Below are 18,447 nucleotides of genomic sequence, written 5' to 3' on the forward strand. Positions count from 1 at the left end.
AAGAATCTCAAGAGGAGGAAGGCTTGTGCGATAATGCCTCTCCCTCAGATTGGCATGATGCACAAGGCGACATGTTATAAAGGAAGATAAACAATATAGACAGATTTTGTCTTTAATTCTGTGATATTTGTACAACAAATAGGTAGCAGTCCTCGGATTCGTTTGTTACCCCTCTCGTTTTCCCTCACTTGGATATTTGACAACGCGACTAAAAGAATATTTTCCTTGCATCAACAAAACAATAACTTAATGAACAAACTAGGAATAATTGCATTCACATGAATTTCTCATACCTCCGCTAACCAAGCATCAACGTCAATATCTTGGCGGCGGTCTCGAGTGGCTAACACTACTTTGGGAAGGATGCACCGCGGATGTAAGAGGAACTGTAGCGAATTCAGCATCCAAATGGTTAATTTTCTGAGTTATTTTTGAAGGAAGCGTAGAAGAGGTCCGGCTCGCTGGAAATTGTCCACTGGGCGAGCCAGAAACACTAGTCACACTCTGGAATTTTGTTGCATATTCTGGAACAGATGATGGCATTGCTGAACTTGATGTGCTCATGTCTTGAGGACTTGACAATCTGGACAGCTCAGACGATTCCCTCTTCTCTCTTTCTTCAGTTTCTTTGAGAAGAAAATCGACCCATAAATCAGTGAACGACTGCGAAACATAACAAAGAATGTTACGAACATCCATTTCAAAAACATAAAACGAAGGATGTTAAAGAGGATTGATTAACTAAGGCACACATGTCAAGCAACTCCCTCAAGATAGAGATGTGTCAGTTCAGTTTATGAGGTTGACAATTTCACATTGTATTATCGCACAATTTAAAACTGATCAAGCTAATTCATTGCGGACTATGTGAAGATTCAAGAATAGGGAAAGGATAGAAAAATAAGGTAAAAGAGACAGTTGAACCTGATTATCTGAAGCAACCTGTGATGAGGTTTCAGGTGAGCTTCCTCTCATAATGCCTCCAACTAATCGACCAGGTAGACCTAATACACCCCTGACCACACCTTTTCCAGCAGCATGTTGAGCTATGCCTATCCTCTGTTTATCTTCCTCAGAGAAACCCAACATACGTACCATAAGGTCCAGAACCTAGAATTGACAGATTTCCTGAATATTTAGTCTACTAAATTGTGTTCCACAAGTGTTTCCTGCGACAAGTGAATTTACCTCTTTGCTGTGGTTCCTCTGGAAGTATGTCACTAGTAATTTGATAACTATTCGCCTGCCATCAAAAGAAACATTAAACAAGTTGCATATAGTAGAAGTTGCAATAGAACAGGCCAAAGAAAATTGTTGTTTAGACAAATTTGAGGGCATTCAATTGAGAAGGTCACATCTAAGAACAATCACTGTACATCTCTAGCTTTCTCAAGCATGGGAGTTAGTGAAGGGGAATACAAGCAGTAAAAACTAAAAGCATTTGAAGAAATTTATTTGACACGTTTAATCTATACTGATTGTATCTTCCAGCCAATGAAACTTAACCTCCGAACTTATACCCTAGTTCAAATAAACCATTCTAATATGCATCCACTTTGAAGCCTCACTAGCAAAACCAGCTAATCTAAATATTCAGGTGTAAATGTTGACAAGCAGGTTTTAATGGATAGAAGTTAGGTTAAAAATTTTATAGATTCTTAATTCCTTTGCCGGGTAAATAAGCTGTTACTATGAATTATTGTTATTAGGTTCAAACTGGGAGGAAAGATGGAATATTCCTTTTCATAAAAAGTTCTGGCATAGCTAGGGAATTTGACTATTTGGATTGTGAAGACTTAACATTCGAGTGTATATTTCACTGCAGATGCATAATCATGGAATCTGATCCATCTGAATCTACATGAAAACGTGCATGACATTATTGTCTGTCTTATTGCCTCAGACAGAATTGCTTTCAGTATTTCCTGGGAAAGAAATTGCATATAGCGGCTCAATAGTGTCCTTAGCATCCTGGGATGAGAAAATTCATTTGCAAGGGTTACCACACTCATATACTTGCTGATAAAAATGGTCACTGGTAAGTAAAGTCATAGGCAGATGATACATAGTTTAGCTGTTGATCCATATGCCAATCCCGTTTCCAGACAGAACGTACTAATTGATGCAGATAAAAATTAGGTTTGAAGTTGCTTTGTTTTGAAAATGCTCAAAAAGCTTGTGAGCAACAACAACAACCAAGCCTTATCCCACTAGATGAGATCAGCTAAAAAACTTATAAGCAAAAAATAAATAAATAAATAAATAAAATGGCATGAATCTAATGTTACCAAGGTATTCTATGGAATTAAGAATAAATTCACAAGTATCAAAATTTCCCTTTAGACCTAGGATTTTTTTCACCAATAATTATGAGGTTTACAGAAATTTCATGATGTCCGCATAAAAAGGTTACGCATAGCATATGACAAGTAACTAAGAAAGAATCCTATTGTTACCACGGTGTCCTAGGGAATTATGATAAATTCACAAGTGTCAAAACATCCCTTAAGACCCATCATTTTATTCAACAAATTTTAGCAAATTCAGAGTTCCAAGGCTACACACAAAAGCATATGCAGATTAGACACTGTTGATGGAATTTTTCCCTTTCCAGCTCCACGAACTACATACAACTCATTGTATTTATCAGTAAACTATGTGATCATCTGCTTAAGTATGTAAGTGAAAAACATAGTTAGCCAGGTATTACCAAAGTGATTAGAGATGAACTCAAATAAAAAAATGGCCTGTAATTTAAATATTACCAGTGATTGTTCATAAATTCTACAAATTAAATAATTCTTAGCTGATAGGTGAGAGATTTTCCTATGAAAATGTAGGAACATGAGAGAATTCAAATATTGCACAAGCAAAAGCCAATAGCTTCCGATTCTTAAATTATATTCTTAAATTATATTGAATCTCAAAATAAAATGGCTGAAGGGTTGTTTATGTGGTAGTCATCAACAAAGAAGTAAAAAGAACTCAACTCTTAACATTCTTATTTTTCAAACTAGTCTAAACTCATTGCAAATATCAACTTGATCACTTGACCACATGCCTAGCATCCAAACACAGAATCAACGAATAAATTTTAAAAAGGCAAGGAAAAGAAAGAACATAAAGTAACCTGTCAACATAGTTATCTGAATCCAATGACATCCTGTTTAGTGTTGTCATGCTTTTCTCAAGAGCACGCCGTAACTTTGCATTGTCCTCCTCAAGCTTTTGTATGAAACGTTTTCCTTCTAATAACATTGTCTCTGTTTGTGTGAGTTTAGTGCCTATCTCTTCTTTTTCTCTTTTCGATATCAGTAGCTCCTGATTTGCAACCTACAAGACCAGAAAATTGCCCCAAAAATTTAGTGAAGAAAAAAATAGCAAAGCAACACATGATTTGCCTTAGTTGGGGCAACCCACTTTCCTCAGTAAAAAGGAAAACATATATTATACTCATCCACATGGCATCCAACTGGAAGTTTATAAATTATAATAGCATAAAATGTCATCTGCAATTAGAAAATACTGGGTAATACTTGGTTGGGTCTTTTAGAGTACCTCAATCCGGTTATGAGTGATAGTCAACCATCATCTCATCCCTAAGTATTCTAATATTTCTCACACAGATAATTTATGCAGCCATTAGAGTAGCCTATCAAAGAATTTTATTCTAGTAATAGGGTGAAGTATACATCAATTATAAAGATGATAAAAAAGGAAATCAAGGCTTCAGAACAAATGGCTACATAGGCATCTGCAGACATATATGATGCAGTGAAGCAACATGTATGCGAACATGGGCACATATCCGGTCTTATCATTCATCAAATAGCTTTTTAACAGAATGCAGGAATTTTCATGGAATATGGTGGTCAGACCAAGCAATAAATACAAAATGTATTTCTCATGCTATGGGGCCTTCGTGTGTTACTAGGAATATGTGCAAACCAATTCAAACTAGTTGCCAGGACTACATAATTACCAACAATATCCAAATTAATGTAAACCATTTAGTTCACGGGAGTCTAAAAAATTTGGCACGGCCCCTCAATTAAGTATCTAATAAATGAGACTAGTGCATTTTCATGTTTTCTAAAGGATTATTCATTACATAGTTAAATCTGTTGATCTGCCATATAAAAAACAACATCAAAGCAACAGATTCTAAATCTAACTTCAGTCACCCAATACTAGTGTGGCCATCCATGACTACTATTAGGTTAACAAACAACTCACCACCAGTGGCACCAAACCCAGAAAGCCATATTCAGCAAAAGTTTTGAGCACATAGCTGCATCAGCAGTAGAGAAATAGACAATTGTGCAACAACAAAAATTATAAAGGTAATATAATGGAACTGGTTGTGTAGGAATCAGAAAGATATACATATTTAAATTTTCAAGAATACCTTCAACAATTCAGAAAGCTTAGCACCTTCTTCTCTAGCAATGAACAGATCTCTTCCTAAACGTTCCTATTGTGGATAAATGTCAAAAATATATTATTCAGTGGACAATCAATTTTGCCAAAACAACATAATCTACATAATGATGTTATATTATATACTAAGTTCTCAAAGCATGAACAAAGACAAAAGGATCTCACCTTTGCTTCACTTTCGGCATAGTACTGACCAAGGGCAGTCTGAAGATTTAGCAACTCAACATTTTTAGAGTCGATTATGCTCAAACAGTTTGCAAGTTTTTGCTTTAGATCATCAATTACTTCATTTAACTTATAAAGTTCATCATTTTTCAGTTTCCTGAACTCTTCCTTCTTCACTATTTCCTGCTTCAGAGTCTTCTCCAATTGCAGTACACGAGCTTTTAGTTGTTCACAATTTGCTTGAAGGTCTTCAATCATTTTACTGTCCTCGTCCATCTTGTCTGAATCTTCAAGTTCCTAGATATTTACATGTCAACTGAAATATATCAATTTATAAATGCCCTCAATTCATGAAGGCTGAAGCACCATATTGCATTATTTAGTTAGTAGTCTATCTCCTGGATATTAAGATTGAATGAAGCACTAAAATGGGGGAGAAAGTCATTCTGCCATAACATAGAATATCAAGGTCATTTTTAAATTCCAGCACAAGCCCTACTGCAGCAATCACATAAATTTAGGAAAAATGCTTTCATGCAGCATTTTTTTTTCCCTTTCAGATCAGGAACTAGAAGAGTAGACCACTAGACCTCATCAATTGTGTTCTGCTTGCAAAGGTAAGTGGCGAAGGAAAAATTTATCTCCAGATCTTCCCAAGATAGTCATAACACGGTGGTTGTTTTGTTTCTTTTTCTGATTTTTTCCCTTAATTTTGGAGAAAATTAAGCATCTTGTATGCAAAAATAAATATTATACAATGATGTCAATATTTTGATGATAAATGTTTTTTCCCATTTTTTTCAATATTCACGTTCCTTTTTTCTGGTAAATGAGAAACTGAAAACAGAAAAAAAAAGGTAAATTTTTCACTACCAAATACATGAAATAGCATTAACACTCCGATATTGACAATAGATGAATGCTCTTTTTTAATACAGACCTTATTTTAAGCTTACACTGGCTTCAATGTTTTAAAACCTTTTCCTTTTCTAGGTGACCATATATGACTCCTCTCTGCCTATTATTTATTTTTAACCGCCAAGTTTTGGGATTTGTGTTCAGACAGTATCTGCTCAAGTTACTCATGCACTTGATTAAAACAATGGGGACTTTTTATTTGGATAACTTTAAGATGGATCAATTCCATGAGTTAGAACCCTCTTATGAGTAGGTGTTCTTTTATAAAATCAAGTAGGCATGCCAAATTATACTTAATTAAAGCCAAGTGTGAACAAAGAATGAGAATCTTAACTACCATATATAATGGTCTGTTCAAGTACATGCATGCCTAACTAATTCCAAAACTGAACCACTACAATTCAAGAACTGGTCCAGTACATTGTCATTCTTATGACTTGGAAAGTCTACAACCAGAAAATCTGGCTTAACTTGAAATTATATAGACGCAAAACTTTTTCAAAATTGCTTTTCCAAGTCATGGTGAGGTGACTTTGCAAGTCAAGATATTGATAAAAATGTAGTTGATGATATTAAGAGTAAACAAAATTAAGAAGATAACTTTTCATTAGTGTGAATTGATTATAGAAAGATGCTTTAAGAAACGCAAAGTAGAAAAGAATTACCTTCTCAAGTAAGTGTTGCTTTAGTCGGGCTGACTCCTGTAATGCTTTGTCTCGTTCTTTGTTGGCATCTTTGAGTTGTTCCTCCAACTTCCTTAATGAAAGACTCATCTTCTCAACATCCTTCAATTTGTAATTAGTAAAACACTAATAAATAATTGCATTCCTTAACCATGTCCGAAATAAATGTGCACTAGAGTACATGTTAGCCAACATATGTAAAACACTTACAAATAATCACATTCTTTAACCCTGTTTGAAATGTGCATTAGTAGAGTACAGTATAGCCAACATATATGATATAAGAAACAACTTGTAAATTAGTGTCTCAATGTGGATAGGTATGAGGAGATTCAGAGGAGCTGAAGACACAAAAGTACAAGGATACAAGTTATTATTGTAGAATATCACACTGTGGAAGATGGAGGCTCACTTTAACTGTAAAATAGTCTTATGGAAATTCCGATACATAAAAGGGGGGAAATATCAAAATCATCAAATATCATATTATGGAGGATTCTCTGACACAGAAGCATGGTCATCCAGAACCAAAAATCAGCCAAAGGAAAATATAACAGGAATCAAAACTGGAGACACGTCAATAGAGGAAGCAAAATTTGAAGCAACTATACTAATATAAATACAGTAACAGCAAAGAACTAAGTTAATGGCAGTCAGGAATTAGACTAGTTTTCAGACAAAGTCCTAGTAGCAGATGAAAATGTTTACCAAAGGATTTAAGCAGGAATGAGAGGAAAACTTATCACTACAATGTGAGACTATGCAGACTATGATAATGCATATTAAAGTTCAAAGGTAGTAACAGCAATAGGATCTTATTCATTCAAGTATGGAAGGTGAACAGTGGGATTTGAACATATACATGGCCATGCCATTAAAGTAGGATTTGACAAACGTACATAAGCAGAAACTAGTTTTGCTCCTCACATTTTTCATGAAACCATAAAAGCAACCAATACCTCTGTAGAATCAATTTTCTCAGTTGAAGCTTTCATATAAAGTTTCAAATTCTTCTCAAGTTCATCCTTCTCCACCTATAGAAATAGCTTAAGTTAGAAATTTCCATTGTAAAAAACTCTCAGGACAACTTACTAAAATCAAACACAGTTACAAGTCCAATGCAAAGGAGTATATTTATATAGTTGGGTTTACATATGCAGACACCAACCTTGAGTTTAGCATTCTCCTCCTCTAATTTGTTAATCATGTATTTCACACTTTCAATAGAAGCATTAGATTCCTGAATCATGTCTCGCTGTTTAAGTGCATCCTCCAATTGTCTTAATTCTGATAATTTTTCATCCACCTTCATACGCAAATCCGTCAACTCAACAGAATTCTGAAGTTAAAAAGATAGCATGTCATGCATAATGCAAAATAAATATGTTCTAGGAAGAAAAGTAGACTGCCTGAGTACGGTACTCAACCAATAAATATGTACTTGGTGAATTATATTCCTCCTACATTTACACTTAGATAATAGAAGGTAAATACTTTGCTAACTATTTAACAGAAAGAGTGCTAGTGTAATGCATCTCTATTCATAAAAAAAACTGGTTTCGCATATATGTGAAATATGACTGGAGCACAAACAAACATACAACAAACACTCACCATCTCCTTATCCTTCTTAAGATCATTGAGTTCTCTCAGATAATCCTGCTTCAGCTGACATTCCTCTGTAAAGCGTTAAATATAACTCAACATTAGATCAGAACTATGTAGTCAGCTAATTAATATAATAGAGTAATGAAAACAAAAGACATACTTTGCAGTTCGTGTCTTAAAATTGCTTCATTTTCTTGCTCACTTTTGAGTTTTGTCTTAAGTTGTTCAATATCAGCCTCAAGACTGGACTTTGATGTTGCCAGAGATTCATTTTCTTGAAGTAAATCTAGATATTCCTACATAGCAATCCCAGAGTCACACATGATTAGTGGTATGATGACAGAATGATACAAAAAAAGGGCAGCCCGATGTACGAAAATCCCGTCAATGCAGAGTTCCAAGGAAGGGCCTATTGTACACAATCTACCCTGTTTTGCAAGAGGCTGTTTTCAAGACTCAAACCAGTGACCTCTAGGTCACATGACAACAACTTTACTGTTGCGCTAAGACTCCCTTCTAGATTGTAAAGATAACTGACTTATTTGAGAATGATAAAAATTATGTTTTGGCACAAAAAAGATCCTAATAATGTCTATAAATGAGGAGAGTTAACTTCAAAAATATTTTTACTTTTACCTCTTTAAATAAATCTATTCCCATCTTCCGATTTTAACAAATCAATCCTAACCCTAAACCTCTAACATTTATTTACTACTAAATATTGACATAATATCAAAAAATATGATAAACTTTATCGAACACAGTAGCTAGAAATTTAATAGCGCTTAGGTTTAATATGTTTTCTTTTAAAAAATTGATTTTAATAGTATATTGCTTATCTTTAACTAACTATGACATGGAATATAGAAGACAATATTTAAATCAAATGAAAAGGAAAACTATCCTAAACTTAAGTGTAATTGAATATTTGGAAGCTATGTCAATATGTAATCATAATGGGATGACAAACTGGATGGAGTGATAATAAGTTAGGATAGATTTGTTAAATCGAAAGGTGGGAATGCAATTTGTTAAAAGCAGTAAACAAAATGACATTTTTTGTAATTATCCATGACAAATAAATAGCAGCAGTTACAACTACCTTTCCATTTCCATGTGAATCTGCATGCCTTAGATCCACATTTTGTGGTAGGCCATTAAGGTCATAAGTTTGTATATCTCCATTGCGAAATCCATCCTGCTTAGTGACAGTAAGCTTTTGTGAATGATTTCCCACCAAATGTGAATTCTCTTGGGGAAGATACTTTTGCAATCTGCTGCTTGATTGTTCAGCATTTCGCTGAAAATTTTAAGACGTATGAATAAAAATTCTTAAACTATGGGGAATACAGGGCACATTGTTATGTTCACTAATGATGTGAGAACAATAGTGAGCCTCTTCAAGACAAGTGGAAGGAGAACCAGAGCCACTGCTACAAGAAACAATATTCAGAGGGCAAAAACAAGCCTACCATGCTTGGAACAACTAATAAAAGAATTGCCTGCTAAAGTTTCATCCAGGAAACAGGGGAAAGAATGATCTTTTAAGATAACTTATTAAATATTACCATAAGTTAATATATAACAAGAATAACAGCATAGAACAAACTGTATAATTTCAGTATTTCATTATTCTTTGAGGTACTGGAAGCATGATGATCCAAGAAAAGCTGAGAAACACACTGCTAAGGTAATTATAGATGGCAAAGAGACCAATAACCATTCCATCTTTTTTCCCCCCAAAAGGTAGATTAACCTCAAACCACAGTGCATAAATGACATTAGTGGCAAGCTTACCTATATCATTATATCATCTTTTGCGTCCAAAAGTCAGTTTAAAAACCTCATCTAAGTAGGGATTGACTCAAGCAACATGTCACAATATATAAACGAACTAAAGTGGCAAGATCAAGTGCAATATACTTCAAACACATGCCAGTCACACACTTTTACTAAACAAGAAAAAATATTAGAGAAGGTTGCTAATCATCTCTAAGGTTGTACATACTAGATATCTGTTAGACAAAAAAATCAACGATGTGAAGTAGGTAGCATTGTGGCTTGCATGTTCGAAGTGCTGGCTATTCTAATGTCACATCATTACCAGATATTAAAATGCATTGGGTATGTTACGTCCCAAGATGAGCAAGTCGAAACTCATACTATGATCCCATGCCGCCATGCGGCTAATTCCATATAGGTCTCAGATAGCAATTTGTCACTCTCCACCATGTCAAATATAACTGATGATATGTATACCACTCATTCAGAGAGTCTTATGTTCGTGTAAAACATAGTCATACAAAGCATGAAATATTTGACCAAATAATTGCCAATAACATTCAAAGATTGAATGCTTGATGATGCGGCAGCAAATCCAAACCTCAAAACTGAGTCAAAATTGATTGCATCACTTACTAAAAACCATGAGGCAAATCTCTCCAAGTCTCATAAACATTGACACTAAAAGTTACCTTGAGAAGATTAGAAGCATTTGATAACGCTGTATGGCTCTCATCACTTGAAGGATGTATTATGGAAGCTTCCAAGCTTTTCTTTAGAGAACCATTTTCATCACGAAGTTTAGAAAGTTGATCCTGTCAGAATGATAAATAATATAAGACATAGGAAGATAACAGCTCATTCTGTCTATTTGTTTGGAATACTCCTTAGTATATAGGAAAAAACAATTGAATAGATTGTTTATACTATCTTGTTACCAGACTGGCTAGTAATCTGCCAAACAAAACTTTCACCACTTGAAATAAGGCATGACAAATAATAGTATAACAATCCCAAAGAAAACTATAAACAAATGAACGTTGTCATATGAAGCACCTACATTACAAACATAATCATAAGAGAAGAAAGGTGTGGAATCAAACTACCTCTTTCTCCTTCAGCATAGCAGCATAATTCACTGAAAGGGCTCTAATCTCAGCCTCAGACGATTGCAGCTTCAGGATATCAGCTTTGTATTTGGCTATCTGAATTTGAACAGATGGAGAACAAGAAATAATCCAAGTTGTGCATGCATATTTACATAAAATGTCAGTAGCCGATACAGCATTCACACCAAAAAAAAAAAAAAAGTTTGTGTAACATTATACTTATTCTACAGCGCTCATATCAAACTTGTTAAAAGATTATTGATTTATGAGTTTAATATGTCCCAATGTATAATACAATCTTTAAAGCATTCACAAAAAAAAAAACATTTCAAGTATGTGCTATAAGGACATAAAATATAAACCTCACAAACTTATATGTGCGCTAACCAATAAATTACTTGAAATAAAAGGATTCAGACAAGAAATTCTAAATCAACAAAAAGAGTTTATTATGGATTTTTCACACTTATTATACATATAATTTACGAAAGATACTTTCTTTCATGAATTATTTGAAACTAGAAATCACTGATTCACACATTTCCAAGGATATCTATATGTAAGACACTTATATTCCTACATGAAGGAAATAAAGCTTAAATGTATATAATTGAATGTTGTTCCTTGCTTCAATTTGAAAAGTGCTAAGAGAAGCAAATTGGGCTTAGGCCAAGGCGTAAATATTGGTTATGGTGCTAGTTTTGATGGTTGAGCAGAATGATAGGGCTTCATTGTCGGTTGATAAATCATGTTTGAATATGAGGTGTAAATTACCATCAACCAAGAGGAAGGTGAAGTAGAACGTCTATATTTTCGCCAACCCTTCTTGATGCCCTTTCTTACAAATGGACTTTCCTTGATGTTCATTGGCCCTACTTATTGCTCATTTTCCCACCCATCAATCCTCACACATAGACCTACTTATTGCTTTCTGCTTGTCGTGCTCACTCACTAATCACTCCTAGACGTGACTCCCCAATGGCATACTAAGTGTCATTGTTCTGAGGTAGATATTGGCACAAAGGATCAAAAAGATTCAAAAAGCCTGTTTTGGGTGATAATTAAATCCTTGCCTCAAACAATGAAAAAGCCAAGCACCCAAGCACTTTCAACATCAACATATCCTACAAGTCTAATATAGGGAAAGAACATATAGTGATCCTCACAAACTTGTTTTGCTTCTCCCATGTAAAATGTTTTTTCCATTTAAGATATTTTTCAGGGAATATTTTTAATACAAATTTTAACAAAGGTGTACTTTTTCTCATTGGTGAAAGAGGGAGAAAAGATTTCCCCTCTCCTCTGAAGAGGGTGAATTGGGCTCACCAACAAGAACAGAGGGCCAAGGAAGAGTTTGGCGATGAGGGCACAAAGCTAAGGGACTAGCGACAGGGGCAGAAGAAGGGGGCTTGCCAAGGAAGACGAAGGGAAGGAAAGAGTCTTGTAGATGAGGTCACAAGAGCGGAGGAATGACTATAGAGGCTTGTGGATGAGAGTAGACGGCTTGCATACAAGAGCAAACAATGGAAGGGGTAGAGGAGACTCACTATTGAGGGTGGATACACAGATAGGCAGGTGGAAAATAACTTTCTGCTCGAAAGTCATATTTCTCTCATAGTTTTTTGTTGACCAAGATTTTACCTCATACCAAATATTGAAAGCTCAAAAAAAAAATCCTGAAAAAATATTTTGTGTCAACAAACAGACCCTTAGTAGTACAAGTATCCATTGGTTATTTATCAAAGTCCTGAGAACATGCTTAAAAATCCTCAAGTTTCACTGGGCTAAATGCTTTAAAAAGGGAAAAGTGTAAACAAAAGATGGGCAACAACATCAAAGTGACCACAAAAAGTTGATCACTGGCATCATCTTGATTTTGCTTTAAATGCCCAGCTCACTCTAGTCTAGTACTCAGGACGGAATTTCAGTGACATAATTTATGCCTTGAAGAATACCACCAAACCCACAATTCAAATAAAGTTTCTTTTAGAGGAATCTAACAACAAGAAATTCCTAATTTTTCAGGCGTAAGTTGTGAGGAGGCAAGGGTCGCGGAGTAGGTCCATATAGACTGACATTATCCTTTCAATTACTTACTTCTCGCATACAGCAATTGATCTATAATTCAGAAGAATCCATCAAGTTCTTGATTTCAGTTAACATCCCAAATTATCAGGATCATTGTCCGTAAAAGTTTAGAGTTTGACTCTTTCCCCCAACTCCCAAAACTCCCAAGAATGAAGTGCAAGCAAATTTTCACTGAAGAAGCAAGATTTCGTGGCTTCAAGAATTTGGGCATACCTCATCGTGGTGTCCGGAATCAACACCGTTAGCGACGGGAGACCTGGCAGGCGGAGAAATCCCGGACAATCTCCGAGAAAACCGACGTCCGGAGGAAGGATAATCCGCGGCTTCCCCGCCCCGGGAACGAGGGGTCTCGAGATCATCGGCGGTATCCAATACCTCGTTGGCGAGACGTGAGAGGCTCTCCCTGTAGGTGGCGATTGAACTCCGCATGGTCCTGCGCTTCCTGGATCCGAAGGCGCTCACCGCCGGACTAGGGAGGGAAGGAGGGTTTGCAAGTGAGAGGCGATCGAAAGGCAGATCTGACGACGGTGGAAATGAAGGGGAGAGAAGGAAGCGGTAATTAGCTTCGATTGCAATTCTCGCGAAAGTTATTTCCTTCTTTTTTTTCTTTTTAAATAGCCCTTTTATGTTGGGAAAATTCACAAAAGGGACTTGTATTTAATCCATGACAATTAAATGATAAGTTTCTTCAGCAAATAAATTAGCAAAAAGTTGAAAACTAAATTTGGCTCGATTTTATTTCTAACTATGCAAAATATTATAACAAATATAAAATGTTAAAGAGGATATATTTCCCTCTAAAGTGTGTTTCAACCGCATGTGAAAACCCCTAAATGTCCTTTAAATCTTAGCTGAATTGCTAAGTCGTTCAATTTTGAAAAAATAATAATAACATATGGCTTATGATTTCAATGTGACTCCGTAACTTAAATTATTTTGACGCAAGTGAATCTCATCAACAAGGGTGTCAAAGAAAGAAAAAACCATCAACTAGAGTATCAATGTTTTTTAAAAATTAGACATTATTCATGAGAACATAAGCAATCAACAAGTTTAGGTCATCGACACCTCCAAGGAAGATGAGTAACGAATTTAGGTCGATTTCAACCAAGATTAGAAGTCAAATGTGATTAAAACAGCTTTTAGGCAAAGTAAAAAATAATGGTAAAGAAATTGTGAAACGCCCGCTAAAAGAGCCAGCCATTTAACAACTTCGTGCTACATATTTTTCCTCTCACTTTGCTCTTCTTTTATTGTTTTCTCATCACCCATGTTATACTTCTTGAGAGCTTGCTCCAATTCCTCGACCGTGATGTACCTACCGGAGAGATAAAAAAAATTCACTCATCTCCATTACGATTAGCAAATTTTCAATCATGTAAACATGATGTTACCCGCTTTTATCTTCATCAAAATACTCAAATGCTTTGTATAAATGATCTTCCTTTTCCATTCTGTTCATATGCATGGTAGCTGTTATAAATTCAATATAGTCAATGGTCCCATTTCCATCGACATCAGCCTGCCATGATAACCAGGTTGCATTGTCAAATCCACACCAGAATATGCACCATGAATGAAGCATTGGGTCAAACATGTTAATACCAAAATCCAACCTATTCATTTGTCAAGTTGAATCAAGCACAAACTAGAAGAATTTTATGTGGATCAATGGTTTAATTCAGTAAACAAGCAAGAAAGTAGAGAGACGTGACTGCATGAACACTAGTCAATTTGCATATATTCCATTGCTTGAAAGAAAATTATTTATTATTTGCAGTAAAATATATTTTTCTTGCCTGTTAACAAGAAAACGTCTTCATAAAAATAACACCGCAAACAGTATAATTTTAACTTCTATGTAACGCCAATCTTTCTTTCTATATACAGGCAGTGTAGACACAATGTATCTGGTCACAAACTAATTTCCCTTCCACGTGATTGTCCCTTCTTCCACACAATCCAGAGCCAATATATTTCCTACTTCCACAAAAAAAATATGTATCACTAGTTACATCTGAATTTGATAGTCATCTATGGAAAAATGCTCTCTCTGCAGAGTTCTAAAAAATTTGACCCTTCTAGACCTTGCATCAGTGAGGACCTCAACACCAATCTTGACCTTTTCGAGTTGTTTTGAAGGTTCAAATTACTGACTCCTTAATAATTTGGATTAGTTTTCTGTGGACAGTGAGCAAAAAAGTGACCAATAACATTAATCTACTATTGCATAAAAGTTAAAGTTGATTAGCTAACCACCAGGGAAGAGACTAGTTTATATATTTATATTCTTATCCATAATAATATATTGGAAAGAACCTAAAGAGGTTGAATTTGTGAAGCGACCTGTACAAAGATGATCATGCAATTTCAGGTTAACATGACTTACCCTGCCACAGGACCTAATATGGAGCTCATAAAAAAAAATGGAGCATAAATAATAGAATAGTCAAGCAAAAGCGGAAAAATCAAGAAAGAAAGGTTGAGTGCAATGGAACATACTGCTTCCATCAACTGCCTGACTTCTGGTTCAGAAATCTTGATGCCCAAGTTACCCAGTTTAGGTAAGCCTGACTTTAGTTCTTCAAATGTTATTGTCCCACTATTGTCAGTGTCAATCGATTTGAAAATCTCTTTTAAACCTATGATTTCGTCCTCTGACAAGCTTTCTGCTATAACCTGAGCAATAAAATGTTGTCAGAATGGAAGGCCAATTTGCATATAAATTCAGGAGAAACTGCGATTGAACATCCACCTTCAGTGCCACTTTCTTGAGCTTGTTCATGGCCCAGAATTGCTTCATCCTATTCAAGACTGTAAGATCAAGTGGCTTATCAGGAGCACCATCTCCTTTCATCCATGGATGGTCTGCATAAAATTCCAACCATCAAACTGGAAGAAATAATGTTGCTAACGAGAAAACTGATAGATTCAAGATGAGATTAGCAATTCTTTGCCCAGGTCAATAAAAGAATTAAAGAAAAAAGAAAAGAACAAAAAAGGAGAACATGTGTGGGTTGGTTGTAGAACAGATATATGTGATAGCAATGCAGGTACAAGCAAATGTAAAATACAATGGAGTTGTGAATTCATGGAAATACTTAGTTACACAAACTCTATAAGTTATCACTTACTAGTCTCATCAGAATCAGTAATGATGGAGATCAGATAAACATTGCTTGGCAGAAAATGGTAGTTTTCGCAAGATGACACAACATTGTACTTTAATTGTTTCCATGATGAGATGTAATGGTGCATTAACTTTCATTGTAACTCAGGCAGTACATCGTTAAAGCATGACTTGTTAATAGGACCTAAAATAAAGCTTACTGAGAATTTCAGCAGCAGTGAGTCGCTCCTTTGGATCTTGCCTTAGCATCTTTTTCACTAGTTCTTTAGCACCATTCGATATAGAAGACCAAGGATCCGATGAAAAATCAATATGACCAAGTAAAATAGCATCAAATATTCCATCCTCATTCTCTGCATTGAAGAAACATAATTCCTTCAACTGATTCATATTAAATGGGATGAATTTTTCAAGCTCCCGAATTTTGAAAAGTTAGAAACCTGCCCAAAAAGGAGGGACACCAGAAAGAAGAAAGCAAAGTATCACTCCAACACACCATATATCAGCTGCTGCTCCATAATGTCGCCGCAATACTTCTGGAGCAACATAATAAGAACTTCCAACAAGATCTTTAAATACTTCTCCTGAATGACTCCATAGTTCATGTAAATGGATTACTATGGACAAACCTTTATGCAAGAACATCTAAAACAGAAAAACATTCAAAATTATTTTCATGTTTCATCATTATATTTCTTATAGAAAATACAAAGTATTGCCACATATAGATTTAACTATGCAACAAAAATAAGAGTCCTATGCTTCACCGTGTTATGGTGCGGGCAAGAAAGATTATAGGATTTTATTCATCAGCAAGGACAAGGTGAATACTAACAAGGAAGAACATAGAAATTTCACCATTTAACTAATTTTTGTGTAGGGTTTGAATACATCATTTTTCTCCAACTGTAGCAATTTATCCAACACGAAATTAAACTAGCAACATTGTGGCATAAAAATCAGTAGGTTAAGCTGTGACTGGTACCATTTGATATTATAGGAGTCACCTACTATCTAGTATGTATGAAAATCACCCACTATCTAGTATATTTGAAGTTTGTGTGTGTAGTAGATATATTTTGAAGAACTTCAAAAGCTAATCCCATGTGAAACAGCAATTCTTATATTTTTCATAGAAGACAATTTGGCTCAATTGGTTCCATACTAAACTCGATTTTCAGTGAGCATTAGATTAAGACACCAAATCATCCTCATGAGTAACCAAGGACCAAGTAGAGAGTTCGAACTAAAAGTTATCAGTGAATTCTCTAGCAATAGGTAGTCAACTATGTCTAAAAGGTTAGACTTTAACGCAGTAAATTTGCATAGGCATTTCTTTCGTGGATGGTTCGTGGTTGGCAATGCATTAGTCGGATTAATTATAGCGTCTGACAGCAAATGCAAGAATGGTTACTTGAAGATACACTAGGGGATCAATTGTGATGAGCAACCCTGTTAGTTTACCGGGCTTAAAGAAAACGGAAAGCCCAAAATCAGTAGCCTTGAGAGGCGAATCCTCTCTCTTGTTCAGGAATAAAAAATTCTCCGGCTTGAGATCTCGATGCATGACACCCGCACGCTCAGAGTAATGTCCCTTGGCGATGATCCTGTCAAAGAGCTCCCCGCCCTCGCAGAGCTCCATCACGAGGTTGACGGAGTGCCGGTCCTCATGCACCCCCTTCAGCTCCGCGATGTTGCGGTGGCCAGTGAGGTGGTGCATGATCTGGATCTCCCGGCGGACGTCCTCGAGGTCGTCCTGGCGGATGAGCTTCCGCGCGGCGATGGACTTGCAGGCAAATTGCTGCCCGGTCTCGCGGTGGGTGACGAGGTAGGTGATCCCGAATTGGCCACGGCCGAGCTCGCGTCCGAAGGTATAACTAGCGCGGACGTCCTCCATGGGCCGACCAAGGACGCGCCCGACATTGCAGGCGATGGGGCGGGGGATAGAGGAGGGTCGGTCAGAGTAGGTGGAGGAAGCGGCGGCGGTGTGGGGATTGGGGCGGGGACGAGAATGTTCCGGGCCAGGGGACGGGGGTGGCTCTTTGTGGCGGCGGGAGGGTCGGTTGCCCATTTGGGGTTTGGATCAAGAAGAAGATTTAAAATTTGTTTTATATTTATACTTCATATCATATTTAATTAAAAATAAATAAAATATATTTAAATCTTATAAAAATGAAACAGACAGTAAATGCATAGTTATTGAATCACCGGTATTTGCCCAAATCAGACCACAAATAAAAAAGCCTCAGGATCTTTCTACCAACTTTCAATCTTAACTCTAGTTTGGCCACACTTAATCGTACTGAAGTAGAGTATTTATAGCTTGAGCTTAAACATCTCTAATTAGTGATTGAATGTAACAAAATTAACAGAGCGCAGCGCATTCTCTCATTCCGCAAATCTTAACATTTTGGTACTAAGTCAATGACATTTTGGCATAAAACAGTAAATCTAAATCTAAACATCATAAGCTGTTGGTTTCGGGTACATTTACAGTACACGCTCAAGTTACACACTGTGAAGT

At 36.0% G+C, this 18,447-nt stretch overlaps 2 protein-coding genes across 3 annotated transcripts; both read right to left on the reverse strand.

Moving 5' to 3' along the window:
* Positions 1-72: 72 nt before the first annotated feature.
* On the reverse strand, positions 73-13,329 carry LOC141825624 (golgin candidate 4-like). 2 transcript variants are annotated; one of them, XM_074713007.1, is made up of 16 exons: positions 13,007-13,308; positions 10,703-10,801; positions 10,289-10,411; positions 8,917-9,114; positions 7,975-8,110; positions 7,821-7,885; positions 7,375-7,545; positions 7,166-7,240; positions 6,189-6,308; positions 4,606-4,902; positions 4,409-4,474; positions 3,131-3,333; positions 1,189-1,243; positions 925-1,110; positions 294-663; positions 73-224 (listed from the first exon to the last, which is right to left on the reverse strand). In XM_074713007.1, exons 1-15 carry the CDS (start codon positions 13,220-13,222, stop codon positions 316-318), a joined length of 2,358 nt encoding a protein of 785 aa, XP_074569108.1. In that variant the 5' UTR covers positions 13,223-13,308; the 3' UTR covers positions 73-224; positions 294-315. The 2 variants fall into 2 exon arrangements, with proteins under 2 accessions (XP_074569108.1, XP_074569109.1); XM_074713008.1 differs by having other exon boundaries at positions 73-663; positions 13,007-13,329.
* Positions 13,330-13,873: 544 nt separating this feature from the next.
* Positions 13,874-17,994, reverse strand: LOC141824408 (calcium-dependent protein kinase 15-like). The gene is made up of 7 exons (XM_074711689.1): positions 17,388-17,994; positions 16,364-16,507; positions 16,124-16,276; positions 15,549-15,661; positions 15,296-15,472; positions 14,188-14,315; positions 13,874-14,111 (listed from the first exon to the last, which is right to left on the reverse strand). The coding sequence occupies exons 1-7, from the start codon at positions 17,992-17,994 to the stop codon at positions 14,012-14,014; spliced, it is 1,422 nt and encodes a 473-aa protein (XP_074567790.1). The 3' UTR covers positions 13,874-14,011.
* Between the last annotated feature and the right edge of the window lie 453 nt (positions 17,995-18,447).

Source organism: Curcuma longa, chromosome 3 (genome assembly GCF_044706935.1).
Source record: "Curcuma longa cultivar G26 ecotype Majalengka, Jawa Barat chromosome 3, ITB_CL_G26_1.1, whole genome shotgun sequence".
NCBI classification, from domain to species: Eukaryota; Viridiplantae; Streptophyta; class Magnoliopsida; order Zingiberales; family Zingiberaceae; genus Curcuma; species Curcuma longa.